This window comes from Maniola jurtina, chromosome 3 (assembly GCF_905333055.1).
Source record: "Maniola jurtina chromosome 3, ilManJurt1.1, whole genome shotgun sequence".
Classification (NCBI taxonomy): domain Eukaryota; kingdom Metazoa; phylum Arthropoda; class Insecta; order Lepidoptera; family Nymphalidae; genus Maniola; species Maniola jurtina.
The window spans coordinates 500029-513674 of record NC_060031.1 but is presented as its reverse complement, the minus strand read 5'-3'; the positions used below and the strand labels follow the sequence as shown (position 1 = coordinate 513674).

The following is a 13646-nucleotide window of genomic DNA, read 5'->3' as shown; positions in this document are numbered from 1 at the left end:
AATTTATTCCATCACCACCATGGTGGGATGTAGAATGCACTAATGCAGTTAAGCAAAGAAAAGAAGCAGAGAAGCAATTTTGCCAAAATATGACTGATGACAATTTTGAGCGTTACTTAGAAATTGCTAATACTACTAAGGAGCTACTTCGGGTAAAAAAATATGAAGGGTGGCACAGGTTTTGTAAATCCTTAAGTCCTAATGTTTCACCATCAATTGTTTGGCAAAATATAAGAAGGTTTAGATCTGCATTTAAAGATTCCCAACAGAATAAAATATCTCCAGTTCTAGCAGAGCAAGTCATGGATCGTTTGGGTCCTCCTTATGTACCTGAATGTCCCATGGCCTTAACCCCCATATTGTCTAATAATTGTAATTTAGATTTAAATTCGCCATTTACACTTAACGAATTGAAAGGCGTACTTTCAACGACTAAAGACTCTGCACCAGGTGAAGACGGAATTCCTTATTCCTTCTTATCGAATCTTGACGACAATGGTCTCAGGTACTACCTTTCTTTGATCAACAACGTTATGATGGCGGGTATCGTCCCCGAATCCTGGCGGTCCCAAACTTTGATCTTATTACGGAAGCCGAATAAACCGAGTTCAGATCCAACATCGTATAGACCAATAGCATTATCGTCAGTATTAGCTAAAACTGCTGAACACCTTATTAAAATCAGGCTGGAATGGTTTTTAGAACATAATACATTATTATCGAGAAACCAGTTTGGTTTTAGGAAAGGTAAATGTACTATTGACAGCTTAAGCATTTTTACCACAGACATAAGACTAAGCTTCTCTAAAAATGAGTCATTGGTTGCTGCCTTCCTGGACATAAAAGCCGCCTACGATAATGTAAATATTTCAATTCTAAAACATAAATTGCTTGCCCTGAATATTCCTAACTTATTAATTAATTTTATTGTAAATATGTTGTACGAAAGATATATAAAGTATTCGCTAGATTCGGTCGAAGATGAATTTATTTATAGAACTGTGTGGAAGGGTTTGCCACAAGGTTCTGTTTTGAGCCCTATTTTATATAACATTTATACTTACGATTTGGACATTTCTGTAAATAGATATGCAAATGTGCTTCAATATGCAGATGATTTGCTTTTGTATGTTGCTGGGCCATCCTTAGATAATGTTAGTGAGTTGTTAAACTTAGCGTTAAATGCCTTAAAATGTTGGTTACATAATAATGGTCTAGATTTGTCACCATCTAAAAGCTCTGTTGTAGTATTTTCTCGGAAGCGAAATCTACCATCTCCTCATATTAATTACAATGGAATTCCGCTAGCAGTTAAAGATCAGGCGAAATTTCTAGGTGTAATATTGGACTCTAAACTTACTGGAATTCCACATTGGGAATATGTTTTATTAAGATGCGAGAAAAATTTGAATATTTTAAGGTGTCTTACAGGAGTATGGTGGGGTGCTCATCCTTTTACAATGAGACTGCTATACAATGCTTTAATAAGAAGTGTTTTAGACTATGGAACATTCCTATTACATCCTGGTAATAAAACTGCAGTTAAAAAGCTGGATATAATCCAGGCAAAGGCTTTGAGGTTGGTTACGGGTGCGATGAAATCAACTCCAATAAAATGTCTTCAGGTAGAATGTTGTGATCCGCCCTTATATCTAAGGAGACAGTTCCTTTGTGATAAATACTTTTTCCGTACATTACAGCTAAGTTCTCATCCTTTGTTTTTAAAGATACGTCAACTTGCTTATCAGGTTGATACCGGTAACTACTGGACTAATAGAGATTCTCCATGTCTTGTAAACAGTCTTAGAAAATATGAAAGTTTGGGAGCTCCCACTCATCGAAGTATTATTCTTCCTCTATACCAACACAACTACAAGGGTCTTATTACTGTCCCGGAAATTAAATTCGACATAGGATCCAAATTAAAAAATAACCCTAACTCAAAACAAGAATTTATAAACATTCTCAATGATAAATGGCCTGACTGGCATTATGTGTTCACGGATGCCTCTAAACATGAGGATAAGAGTTGCGTTGGCATTGGGATCTATCATTCACAATATAAGGGTATACAACAAGTTAAACTTCCACCTGAAGCTTCCGTTTACACGGGTGAATGTTATGGTTTACTTAAAGCTTTAGAATATGTTTTAATTTTAAAGATACCAAAAACAGTCATATTCTCTGATTCCTGCAGTGCTCTAGAAGCTATCAATAGATTTCCATTCAAATCCCATAAGCAGTCTTCAATTGTTTTTGGCATTAGAGATCTTTTATATAAGTGTTCACAGAAAAATTGTGATGTTGTGTTGGCTTGGGTTCCAAGCCATGTGGGCATTCCCGGAAATGAAAGAGCTGACCAATTGGCAAATGAGGCGATACGTGTTGGAGATACTGTTCCATTCACCAATTATTGTTCTGATTTGATAAATTTATCCAAAGTATATTTGTATGAAGCGTGGGATGGGGTATGGAGTAACGATGGTTCAGTGGGTAAACATTATAGAAAAATTCAGACGTCCATTCCGAGGAAACCATGGTTCAGCCAGTTAGTTTTCTCAAAAACTGTTACATACTTCTATTCTGTGTAGAATGCGCCTGGGTCATGTATGTACCCCGGCGCATTTACACAGGATGAAAATTGTTCCCGATCCTCACTGTTCCTGTGGGGAGTATGGGGATTTGAACCATGTTTTCTTTGCATGCACTCTATATGATCGAACTGACTTTCTTGCTAATCTCGAATCATTGCACATTCCATTTCCTACATCTATATTATGTTTGTTATACACAAATTCATTTAATGTTTACAAAGTTTTATCTTTGTTCATAGAACATAATGATATCAAGATATAGTTAATGTATAGTTACTTATATTATATTATTATTTATGTATATGTTTAGATATATGTATATTATGTAATTATTTTAAAAAAATCCTTTTCCTTTCCAATTCCAAATCCCGATTTTTCATTATTTTATACATAATATATAGTTTCCCTAACTTGTAATTATAAATACAAACCTGACATTGGCTAATCTATGTAAAGCCAGACGAGAAGAAAAAAAAAAAAAAATAATATCTCTATGGGTTTAGTTATTGATATTGTTTGCGTCACAAATCAATCATTATTACAATCGTGTTTTTTGTGATTAGCTAAAGTAATGGATTCTTGTTGCAACAATGCATTGTAGCCAATAGTGGGCGAGCGCCAACCAATCAGAGGTGATTGCTATCGTGACTTTGTAGCTGTCATTCTACCACAAACAATGGAGATTCGAGCATTTCGATGATTTCGAGGGTCTTGTCTTGTTTCCTTTGTTTTGACTTTTGCTCCAATTTTGATTTTGCTTTGCCCATATTTGCAAAGTGTTTTAATTTTAAGTTCCCGAATTCAGTGATGTACTTATGTGAATGCTATAAAAACAGCTGTAATTTCGAAATTGTAATTAGAAATATCGAATAGCGTAAGTATAGTTACCTACTTGTAATAAATAATGAATAGATCTTATCTTTTGTGGTCCTATGGTTTTGTCTTCACATATTCTGATTTAGATAATACATAATATTTAGGTCTTCCATGCCATTGCTTTGTGGTTTAAATACAGATATGAGTTTGCGAGGCGCCATGTAATTATGAATCATCAAGACTAGTTTTCAACAAACGTATTGACTATTGGGACGCCTACAAGTAGTGCTTTTTTAAAATGTTCTGTGTACAACAAGATACTTAGTATTTGTTTTAGACCTACCTATTAATTTAGTTTTATTATTGTACAACCCAATTAACCATTCCCCTCTGCCTCAATAGATATGACACAGGTTCCAACATGCAGGAAGAGCACAGGAAGGCGATACAGAGTAACTTTGTATCCCTTGTGGAGCAAACTGACCTGGACCACATGGTGACAGCTTTGTACGAAAAAGGAGTCTTCTCTGAGCAAATGATAGAGCCTTATAAGGTAAGATCTTGAGCCTTGTAAATAAATGATTTAATACTTGTTCTTACTTGGTAGAGGGTGACACTGCATATCAATAAAATTGATTGTGATTGTTAAGCAACCTTGACCCAAGTTGGTGATCGATTGTTGACTGACTTTAGTGAACTGAATTTTGGTCTTCTCATTTCCTCTGTCCCTCAGAAAGCATATTTAGCAGTTTGTGCCAATTATTATCACTGGCATCTGAAAATAACTTTAAGACCAAAGAGTTGAAATCTTTTTTCTCTTAGTTGGGTTCTAAGGATCTGGGACCTCACTGCATTATCATCCCAAGAGAGCTTCCATTACATGTCTGATTGATTAAATGCAACTATAAGAAAAGATAGAGACTTGTAATGCATAGCCATTTAGAATCACTAGTTAGCTAGCGATAGTTATTTAGCGATCTTAAGTAACTATGTTGTCTAAAGCTGAGATCTATGAAGCATACTTTGATAGATACAGTTGAGAACAAGAAGGTTTTATATCAGTCATACCTCTGTGGTGTTTTAACTCAAGTAAAGTCTGAGGAAAGTTAAAGTACACTATAGATCTCAGGCAGTGTAACATAGGGGTATTTAATTTTTTTAAACAGAGTTTTCAAACTACTTAGTTAAGTTACTTTAGTAAATGTTCATAGGATACAAACAGAGAGGTGCGACTCCGCAAACGACAGCTGTACATGGATGTGACGCGGAGAGGCCCTGAGGCATTTGGGCACTTGCTTGATGCACTCTCGGAGGCCGGCTATTGGGACCTAGTGCGAGAGTTAGACCCTGACAGCTCTCTGCATTTGCGCCAGCCCAGGAACCCTGTGCCCAGCACAAGTAACTATTTATTACAAGCTGATACCTGCAACTTCATCCTTGAAGTTGCAGGTATCAGTTGATTGAAGTTTTTAAAAATGTTGTGGGAAATTTTTGATTTTCCAGGATACAATTTTGCCTCTATGGAATGGAACTAAATCCATGCAAAAAAATCACATCGATCAGTTGCTCCGTTGCAGTGTGATTGAAAGACAACAGACTTTTGCGTTTATAATATGGGTAGTGAAAAATAATACTATGTATCAGCAAATCCATTTTACAATCAAAATAATTAAATGATTATAATATTATGAATTGATTGACTTACAGGTAAAAAATCAAATGAAAGCAATTATGTCAGCCTGAGCACTGAGAAGAAAAAGTCCAAAACTGGAGTTGAAGCGAGTAAAAGTGGGTAAAATACACATGTGGGTGAAGTGATGGTGACACTTTTGGTATGTTAACCCCGTATCTGTTGATGCATTGTGTTCTATTACTTGCAGATGTAGATAATGCAGAGCCTGTGATGCCTCACAGTAAGGAGCTGCCGGATCCTTCTAGAATACCTCAATTCCATGTGGTGAAGTCTACCCGATTTATGGAGGACAATGGTGATGGTATGTGTAATAATGATTAGTTTGTTGTTGTACATTATGCGAATTTTGACATCATCAACTATGTGAATTTTGATCATGTTTATATGGCTTAAGTAATGGCACTTGTTTAAAAATATCTACTATCTACATATAATTATTATATTAAACAAAATTGACAGATCTAATATAAGACTTTACAAAGAGAAGTTATAATAGGGCTCTCTGTTACATACTCCCATACAAGTGACAAAGACAAAAACTCAGTGGGTGTTAACCACTTTGAGTGACCAACCAATCACAAACTACTCTATGTTTTCTGTACTAACTTCTACATGAAATAAGTTAGCAAAACAGTGATTCTATTAGATTGCAAACTTGTACAAAGTTCAGGATTTTTAAATTTTTTTTTGGGTTTTTGTGGTATCTTATCAGTAACTATCAGCACTGCAACACAAAACAGGTGTTGTTTTCGTTTTTGCTTGCATTCTATATACACCCTGTATAAGATTTTTGTGTACTGTAAAACTATCCTACATCAATGACTACTAAATCAGCATTATTGTATGTATACTTAATTGCACCAAAAAACGCAAATGACAGGTTACAAAAAAAAAATGTCTATATTCTGTATTAATTTTTTTTTTTTTTTTTATTGAAAATATTACAATAAAACTTAAAGCTAGCCTTATCTAATTACTGTACAAATCATGCCCGCGTGGAATGGTGCCAAGAATACTGGCTGCATTTCCGCGTTGGACAGCCAGGCTGATCCGTTGCGCAAAAAATGAGCCAGTCCTTCTGTCACCCGATGAGGCTATTAAACGCGGTGAAATGTCTCGTAAAAATTTCTTTGCACTAAGACTTGATTATTATTATTTTGTATTAATTGACTTTTGTGGCCAAATTATTAATCATCATCATCATCAACAACCGATAGATGTCCACTGTCCGCTGCTGGACATGGGTCTCTTATAGGGACTACCACACTCCACGGTCTTGTGCGCCTGAATCCAGCGGCGGATTGTTGTTATTATTCAAGTAATATTCAAGGCTTCCTCTCGAAGTGTCATTTGTATTTCTCTGTTGTCCACAGACATAAAGCTATATCGCACGCGTGGGGCGAACCGCGGCGTGCTCGTAGTGTTCAGCTACATCCAGTTCCACAACAACGTGGAGGCGTACCGCTACGGCGTGGACGTGGACTGCACCAAGCTGAAGTACCTCTTCAGCGAGATGGGGTTCAAGGTGCTGTCTTACCGGGACCTCACAAGGAGTGTGAGTTTTATCATTTTGTATCATAACTAGCTTATGCCCGCGACTTCGCTTCTACTACGCAAATTTCAAACCCCTATTTGATTGAACCCTTATTTGGTTGAATTTGAGATGATGATGAGGACATTTATAGGAATACCCCCTAAAGTTGTAATACTCCCCAAATCTGATTATTGCCGGAGGGCCGGTCACAGATGGACAGCAAAAAAAAAATTGTTGAGTTTTCAAAAATCCTTTCTTAGCAGATATCTAGGTCATAATAGCTATCTGCATGCCAAATTTCTGTCTGATCTGTCCAGTAGTTTGATAGATCAGCAGTCAGGTTTTGCCTTTATATATATTAAGAAGATGACCCAAGTGTTAGTTTTATAGCTCCTAAAATATTTCAAATTCATCTCTCGATCTGCATTTCCTAAATTACTGAAATCAAACCTATGCAATCTGTATAGATCCAGTATCAAACAACTTAGTAGGTACCGACTAATTCAATTATTTTATGTTGTATTTCATACTTTTCTGAATCTATGGTACCTGAATTATATACACTGAAATCACTCCAGAGAATTGAAGTCCTAAAGAATTAATTTAAGAAGTTGTGATTGTATAGCAAACCCTAGACACAATCAAGTTCCTGAAGGAAGCGATAGTGGACACTGAGTGCGTGTTCATCGTGGTCTCCTCGCACGGGTACGAGCTGACGGGCAGCTCCGACAACGACATCCGCTGCCACGACGGCCTGCTCATCCGCATCTCGGAGATAGTGGAGCACTTCAACAACAAGAACTGCCCCGCGCTGAGGGACATCCCCAAAGTGTTCATCTTCCAGCTGTGTCGGTAGGTGGCATGCCAATTTTATTAAACCTATTAGTTATTCTATTTGTCAATCTAGAACCCGGACCCAATAATAAAGCGGCTAAAGAAATCAAACAAATCTATAATACCATAGTGACCATAGAAGACCCCAAACGCAAAAAGACAGTGCCACAATGCAAACGTTGCCAACAATATGGCCACACGCAAAATAACTGCATGAGACCTTATAGATGTGTCAAATGTGCAGGGGCACACAGAACTACAGAATGTACCAAGAAGGACCGCAATACTCCTGCTAAGTGTGCCCTATGTCTTGGCGACCATCCTGCTAACTACAAAGGCTGCAATGTTTATCTGGAAATTAAAAACAGAAAATTCAATAAGAAAACTGATCAGTCAAACGTGTACAACAAACCAAATCCACGTTCAAGGGAAAAAGATGACCCAGCAAACCAAAAGTACACTGACCGCCAGACAGAGCAAACAGAACATAACAATCGAAGTGAATCACATACCACCAAATCTACCAGAAAAACATATGCACAAGCTGCTGCCAACAAAGATTCAACACATCTAGAAAAACTCGAACATCTTCTCACAAAACAAGCTGAAAAGCTAGATATACTGATTGGACAAATGAGCACCCTTATGGGCTTACTGACCACAGTCATTAACAAACTAGCCAAATAACGGCACTTAGAATAGCAGCATGGAACATAAACGGCCTTTTAGGCCACAAACTAGAATTATCAACAATGATAAACATAAATAAAGTTGACATTATGCTCATAAGTGAGTCACACCTAACAGAATCAACAGCCTTTTCGCTTCAAGAATTTTGTGTGTACACAACTAATCACCCCGATGGTACAAGTCACGGAGGCACTGCAATACTCGTAAGAAAGAACATCAAGCACAATCTTGCACCATCATTCCGCACAGAATATATACAAGCAACAACAATATGTATACATGACAAAATTGGTATATTTAATGTGACTGCTGTATACTGCCCTCCAAAGCATAAGATAGGTGAAGCTACCTTTACCAATTTTATCAAATCTCTGGGCCCAAGATTCCTAGCAGGTGGAGATTGGAACGCAAAAAATGAATGCTGGGGTTCTAGGCTTACTTTAACCAGGGGCAGGGAACTAAAAAATGCGATGGACAAGAAAAATACTAAAGCGCTCAGTACAGGACAACCAACATACTTTCCTGCAGATCCGAACAGAAGGCCAGATCTTCTAGATTTCTTCCTTTACAAAGGTTTCACAGAGCACTACCTGAAGATAGAAAGTTGTTTCGATACGTCAGATGACCACTCGCCTATTATCGCTACTATCAGCACTACTATAATTGAGAAAAGCCCTAAACAACATCTATACAATAAAAGAACTGACTGGTATGCATTTAGCGAGTTTATTACTGAACACATTAACCTCAACGTATCTCTTAAGACAGAGGAAGAAATCGAAATAGCGACGGTCAATTTCACAAACTTGGTTCAAAAAGCTTGTTGGTTGAGTACACCTCAAGAATCAGCCAAGCCAATTGCGTTCCAAAATGTACCTCTTTTGACTAAAGAAAAAGTGTTGGAGAAAAGACGCCTAAGAAGAATATGGCAAACACAAAGAAGAGCAAAAGACAAATCGCAACTTAATAAAGCCATTCATGACCTAAAAGCATATCTGAGAGAAGTAGAAGATGAAACCCTTCAAAACAGATTAGAAAATATGTCTCCAACAGGCAATAAAGAACATTCCTTATGGAAGGCTATTAAGTCGACTACTGGCCCGCTGATTCAGTCACATCCGTTGAAACTAGATGATAACACATGGGCAAAAACTGACTCTCATAAGGCAGAAGTGTATGCACAATTTCTCAATACAATTTTTACCCCGAACACAAGGGATGAAACCTACAATAATGAAAAAGAAATTGACGATTACCTGAACAGCGATCTCCAACTTAGTCTTCCTATCAAGTGCTTTACCCCAGCAGAAGTCTCGCGAGCAATAAAACGCCTTGATAACAAAAAAGCACCAGGATTTGACCTTATAACTGGAGAAGTTCTTAAGCAACTCCCAAAGAAAGCTATCGTATTTCTCACAACACTTTTCAACTGTATACTCAGGACATCATATTTTCCACAAGTATGGAAAGTTTCCCATATAATTATGATACCAAAACCTGGGAAAGACCCCCTTATTGTCTCATCATATAGACCCATCAGCCTACTACCTGTCATATCAAAACTATTCGAAAAACTTCTTCTAAGTCGTTTAAAAGCTATTATCACGAAAGAAACTCTTATACCAGATCACCAGTTTGGCTTTCGACAAGGTCACTCAACCATAGAACAAATCCATAGAGTAGTTAACAAAATAAGGCAATCCCTAGAAAGAAAAGAATATTGCTCAGCCGCATTTTTGGATGTTCAGCAGGCCTTTGACAGGGTTTGGCACAAAGGCCTTTTGTACAAAATAAAGATTAACTTTCCTCATAATATTTATACTCTGCTGAAGTCGTATTTACAAGACAGGATATTCCAAGTCGTAGTAGGAGAGCATTGTTCCCAGTTCTACGATATCAAAGCTGGTGTTCCACAGGGATCAGTGCTAGGGCCGACCCTTTATACCCTATACACAGCCGACTTACCCGAGACACCAAGTATCCTCACCGCAACGTTTGCTGACGACACAGCGGCACTGAGTACTCACTCAAATCCGACGGTAGCATCCCAGCGACTACAGGGCCACTTGGATAATATTGATAAATGGATGCGAAAGTGGAGAATCAAGGCTAGTGCATCCAAATCAACCCACGTAACCTTTACACTTAGGCCCGGCGATTGCCCAGAGGTGAAACTTGGCAACGAAACTCTGCCACATGGTAATGTAGCCAAATATCTTGGTATGCATCTTGATAGAAGACAAACATGGCAAACACATATAAAAAAAAAAGAGAGAAGAGCTGCGTGTACGCACGAGATCGCTAATGTGGTTACTTGGCAGACACTCCCGACTATCACTTAATAACAAAGTACTCATATACAAGAGCTTTTTAAAACCCGTATGGACATATGGCTTGGAGTTGTGGGGCACAGCCAGCAATTCTAACATAGAAATACTACAGCGCTATCAAAACTCAGTCTTTCGCACAATACTGAATGCTCCATGGTTTACTAAAACAAGTGAAACACATGAGTATCTTGCAATGCCCACAATCAAAGAAGAAATTAATAATAATGCTAAAAAACACAAAGCCAAGCTAGAAGTCCATGCGAATAGTCTGGCAGTGTCACTTACCACATGCAGCAGAGTAAATAGGCTAAAACGAGCCACAATAGAAGAACTGTCTTGTGGACAATAAAGCCAGGGATAGCCCTATGAGAAGAGTCTCTTGATGGAGTGACCTTCTCCAAACCCGCAACGCACTCATACAATCTGATTATAGTCGGCAAATGACTGATTGCAGATAGCCTAGAAATATCAAAAAAAAAAAAAAAAAATTAGTTATTCTAACTAACACTGAACACTCGAAGGACAGATCGTTCTTTCAGGTACGTGGAGAAGGAACAATAAAACGATCATATCTTCAGCAGAGTGTAACGGTTTTAATTTCTGACAGTTCTTACATACAATATGTTTCCATACATAATCTATAGGCACAATCTATATTAAAGTCGCAATAGGACATGAGCTCACGATCAACTTAATAAAATTAGCATTGACAACACCCATACCCCTGATCAGTTTATACACGTATGAAACGATTTGGCTCTTTGTTTCTCATTTGAATAGGATGTGGAACGCCCTTCTAGCATCAATTTTCTCCTCCAATTTTAATATGAGTACCTTTAATTCAAGAGTGAATGGGCACCTTTTAGGAAACAAGCTCAATCTTGAGCAGCATCATCACTTGCCAGGTCTGCTTGCAATTTGCAGCCAAGTGCTAGTCTATACATAAAAAAAATGATTTGCATTGACGAACTGGTTGTTCTTCAGAGGCTCCAACGAGGACTACCTGACCCGGCCGCGCTCGGGCTGGCTGGGGCGCGGGGGCGCCGTGGCGGACGGGCAGGCGCGCGCTGAGCAGCCGCGCCACGCTCCACCCGTCAAACCCTCGCGGGACCGCCCCAGGGACCGCATCTACTCCGACATACTCATCGCGCACTCCACGCTGCCAGGTAACTAACCCTACGTTGCTAGCACTTCAGAGGCTCCGACGAAGAACCGAGGACTACCTGACCTGGCCGTGCTCGGGCTGGCTGTGGAGTGATTTCCAAATTAGACGTTGAATCTCATAAAAAGTGGGAGATTCAAATGAGCCATTAAGCACTTTACCAAATGCCCACATGGAACCTTGCTGATTTTTCTGAAGCTAGATTCAGAATACTAGAAATGATTGATATCAAGAAAGCCAACACAAATCCAGTTCAGAACAGCCAATCAAAATCATTTCATACTTCCGTTGACAATCAGAATAAAGAGCCGGTTTGTGTTCTATGTAAAGAAAATCATCACCTTTTCGCTTGTAAGAAATTTGGTACGCAACAACCAAAGGAAAGCCGAGACTTCGTACAAGGTCTTTGTTTAAACTGCCTAGCGCCATTCCATTCAGTAAAATATGCAGGCTGGCAACATCCTGTCAAAAATGTGAGCGAAGACACCACACATTATTGCACTTCAGCAAAGATGCCAGAGACAAAAAAGACTTTCTGAGTACTACAGAGAACTTACATCTTTCGCCTAGTTTCTTGCTGTGTCTTCTTGGAAGGAAAGGCATTCTTAACCAGTGGTAGATGTCAGTCGCAGTCATCATTTAATACTAATATAATTATACGTCAAGGTCGTCAAGGTCTGCATCCGTACGTAGTCGAAATTCCTCGAACACGTACGAAACGATTTGCTTCCTCTTTCCTAATTCGAACCGCTAGGATATGGAACGCCCTTCCGGCGTCAGTTTTCCCTTCCACTTATAATATGGGTACCTTCAAGTCAAGAGTGAATAGGCAACTTCTAGGCAAGCGCGCTCCATCTTAGGCTACATCATCACTTGCTAGCAGGTCTGATTGCAGCCAAGCGCTAGTCTATATAATTTTTAAAAAAAAATTTTTGCAGGCAACGTGTCGTACCGCGACGGCATGGAAGGCTCGTGGTACATCCAGGCGCTGTGCGAGGTGTTCGCGGCGCGCGCGCACGACTGCCACGTGGATGAGCTGTTCACGCTCGTGGACAGGCAGCTGCACGCGCGCTTCCACATCCAGACCTCCTCCGTGGACCGCTGGGGCTTCAACTGCAGGCTCTACCTGCATCCCGGCCTCTACGAGACCCCCGACCATGACATTCATTGAATGGGACTACGAGACACCGGCCCACTACCGAGCACGAGTATTGCAAAATAAAGCAGTAAGGTTTCAAATGTGACCCCACAGGAGAGAAGCTTACTCAAACTCTACCTCTACCACTCATGGGCAATCGAGAGAGCGAAAAAGTGTTCTCTCGCTTTACACTGTCTCGCTCACTCATATGAGCAACAAGAATGCTCGACCATTGTGGGACGTTCACTGACGGGTTCTTAAATGCCGACACGCCAGTTTCCATATACAAACTTCCGTAGACCGCTGAGACTTGAACTGCAGACTCTACCTACATTCCGGGCTGTATGAAAACCCTGACCGTGACATTCATGGATGACGATGGGAAAACGAGTTGTCGTCATCATTTGAACCCATTACCACTGAGTAAGAGTCTCCTCTCAATAAGAACGAAAGAATCGAGACATACTTATCACTAAACTAAGCCATGAGGTGTTGAGCCATCCAACAGAAGTGAAGCTTATTCCAACTCTAGCTAGAGTAAATGAGAGATCCGAGGTTGAGCTCATATCAATAGGAATATAAATGCTCCATCCTGAAAACTGTTTAAATAAATAATTTTGGTGCTATCAGGTCTGAAACTTAGGCTACTTTAATAACGAAAATGGACTTGTTTCATAAGTTCTACTATATTGTAATATTATAAATATATTTCTATGTAAGTGATGCATTTACTATTAAATAATAAATCAATTATTATTGCTCAATCGACGTGTTTACGTATTATGAGTTATGACATATTTTTATACTTTGTAATAGGATATTTTTATATTATTTATAAAAAATAAAAACAATATT

General features: G+C 38.9%; 1 protein-coding gene across 1 annotated transcript; it reads left to right on the top strand.

Moving 5' to 3' along the window:
* Window positions 1-3293: 3293 nt before the first annotated feature.
* Window positions 3294-13599, top strand: LOC123881057 (caspase Dronc). Its single transcript, XM_045929615.1, has 9 exons — window positions 3294-3468; window positions 3813-3963; window positions 4622-4808; window positions 5118-5198; window positions 5291-5404; window positions 6477-6658; window positions 7263-7489; window positions 11476-11657; window positions 12592-13599. The coding sequence occupies exons 2-9, from the start codon at window positions 3832-3834 to the stop codon at window positions 12822-12824; spliced, it is 1338 nt and encodes a 445-aa protein (XP_045785571.1). The 5' UTR covers window positions 3294-3468; window positions 3813-3831; the 3' UTR covers window positions 12825-13599.
* Window positions 13600-13646: the final 47 nt, after the last annotated feature.

Excerpts from the sequence above, each read along its gene's own strand:
- LOC123881057 (XM_045929615.1), top strand. The coding sequence starts at position 3,832 with ATGCAGGAAGAGCACAGGAAGGCGATACAGAGTAACTTTGTATCCCTT. Across the intron at positions 6,659-7,262 it reads ACCGGGACCTCACAAGGAGT|CAAACCCTAGACACAATCAA; the intron begins GTGAGTTTTATC and ends GTGATTGTATAG. Across the intron at positions 11,658-12,591 it reads CGCGCACTCCACGCTGCCAG|GCAACGTGTCGTACCGCGAC; the intron begins GTAACTAACCCT and ends AAATTTTTGCAG.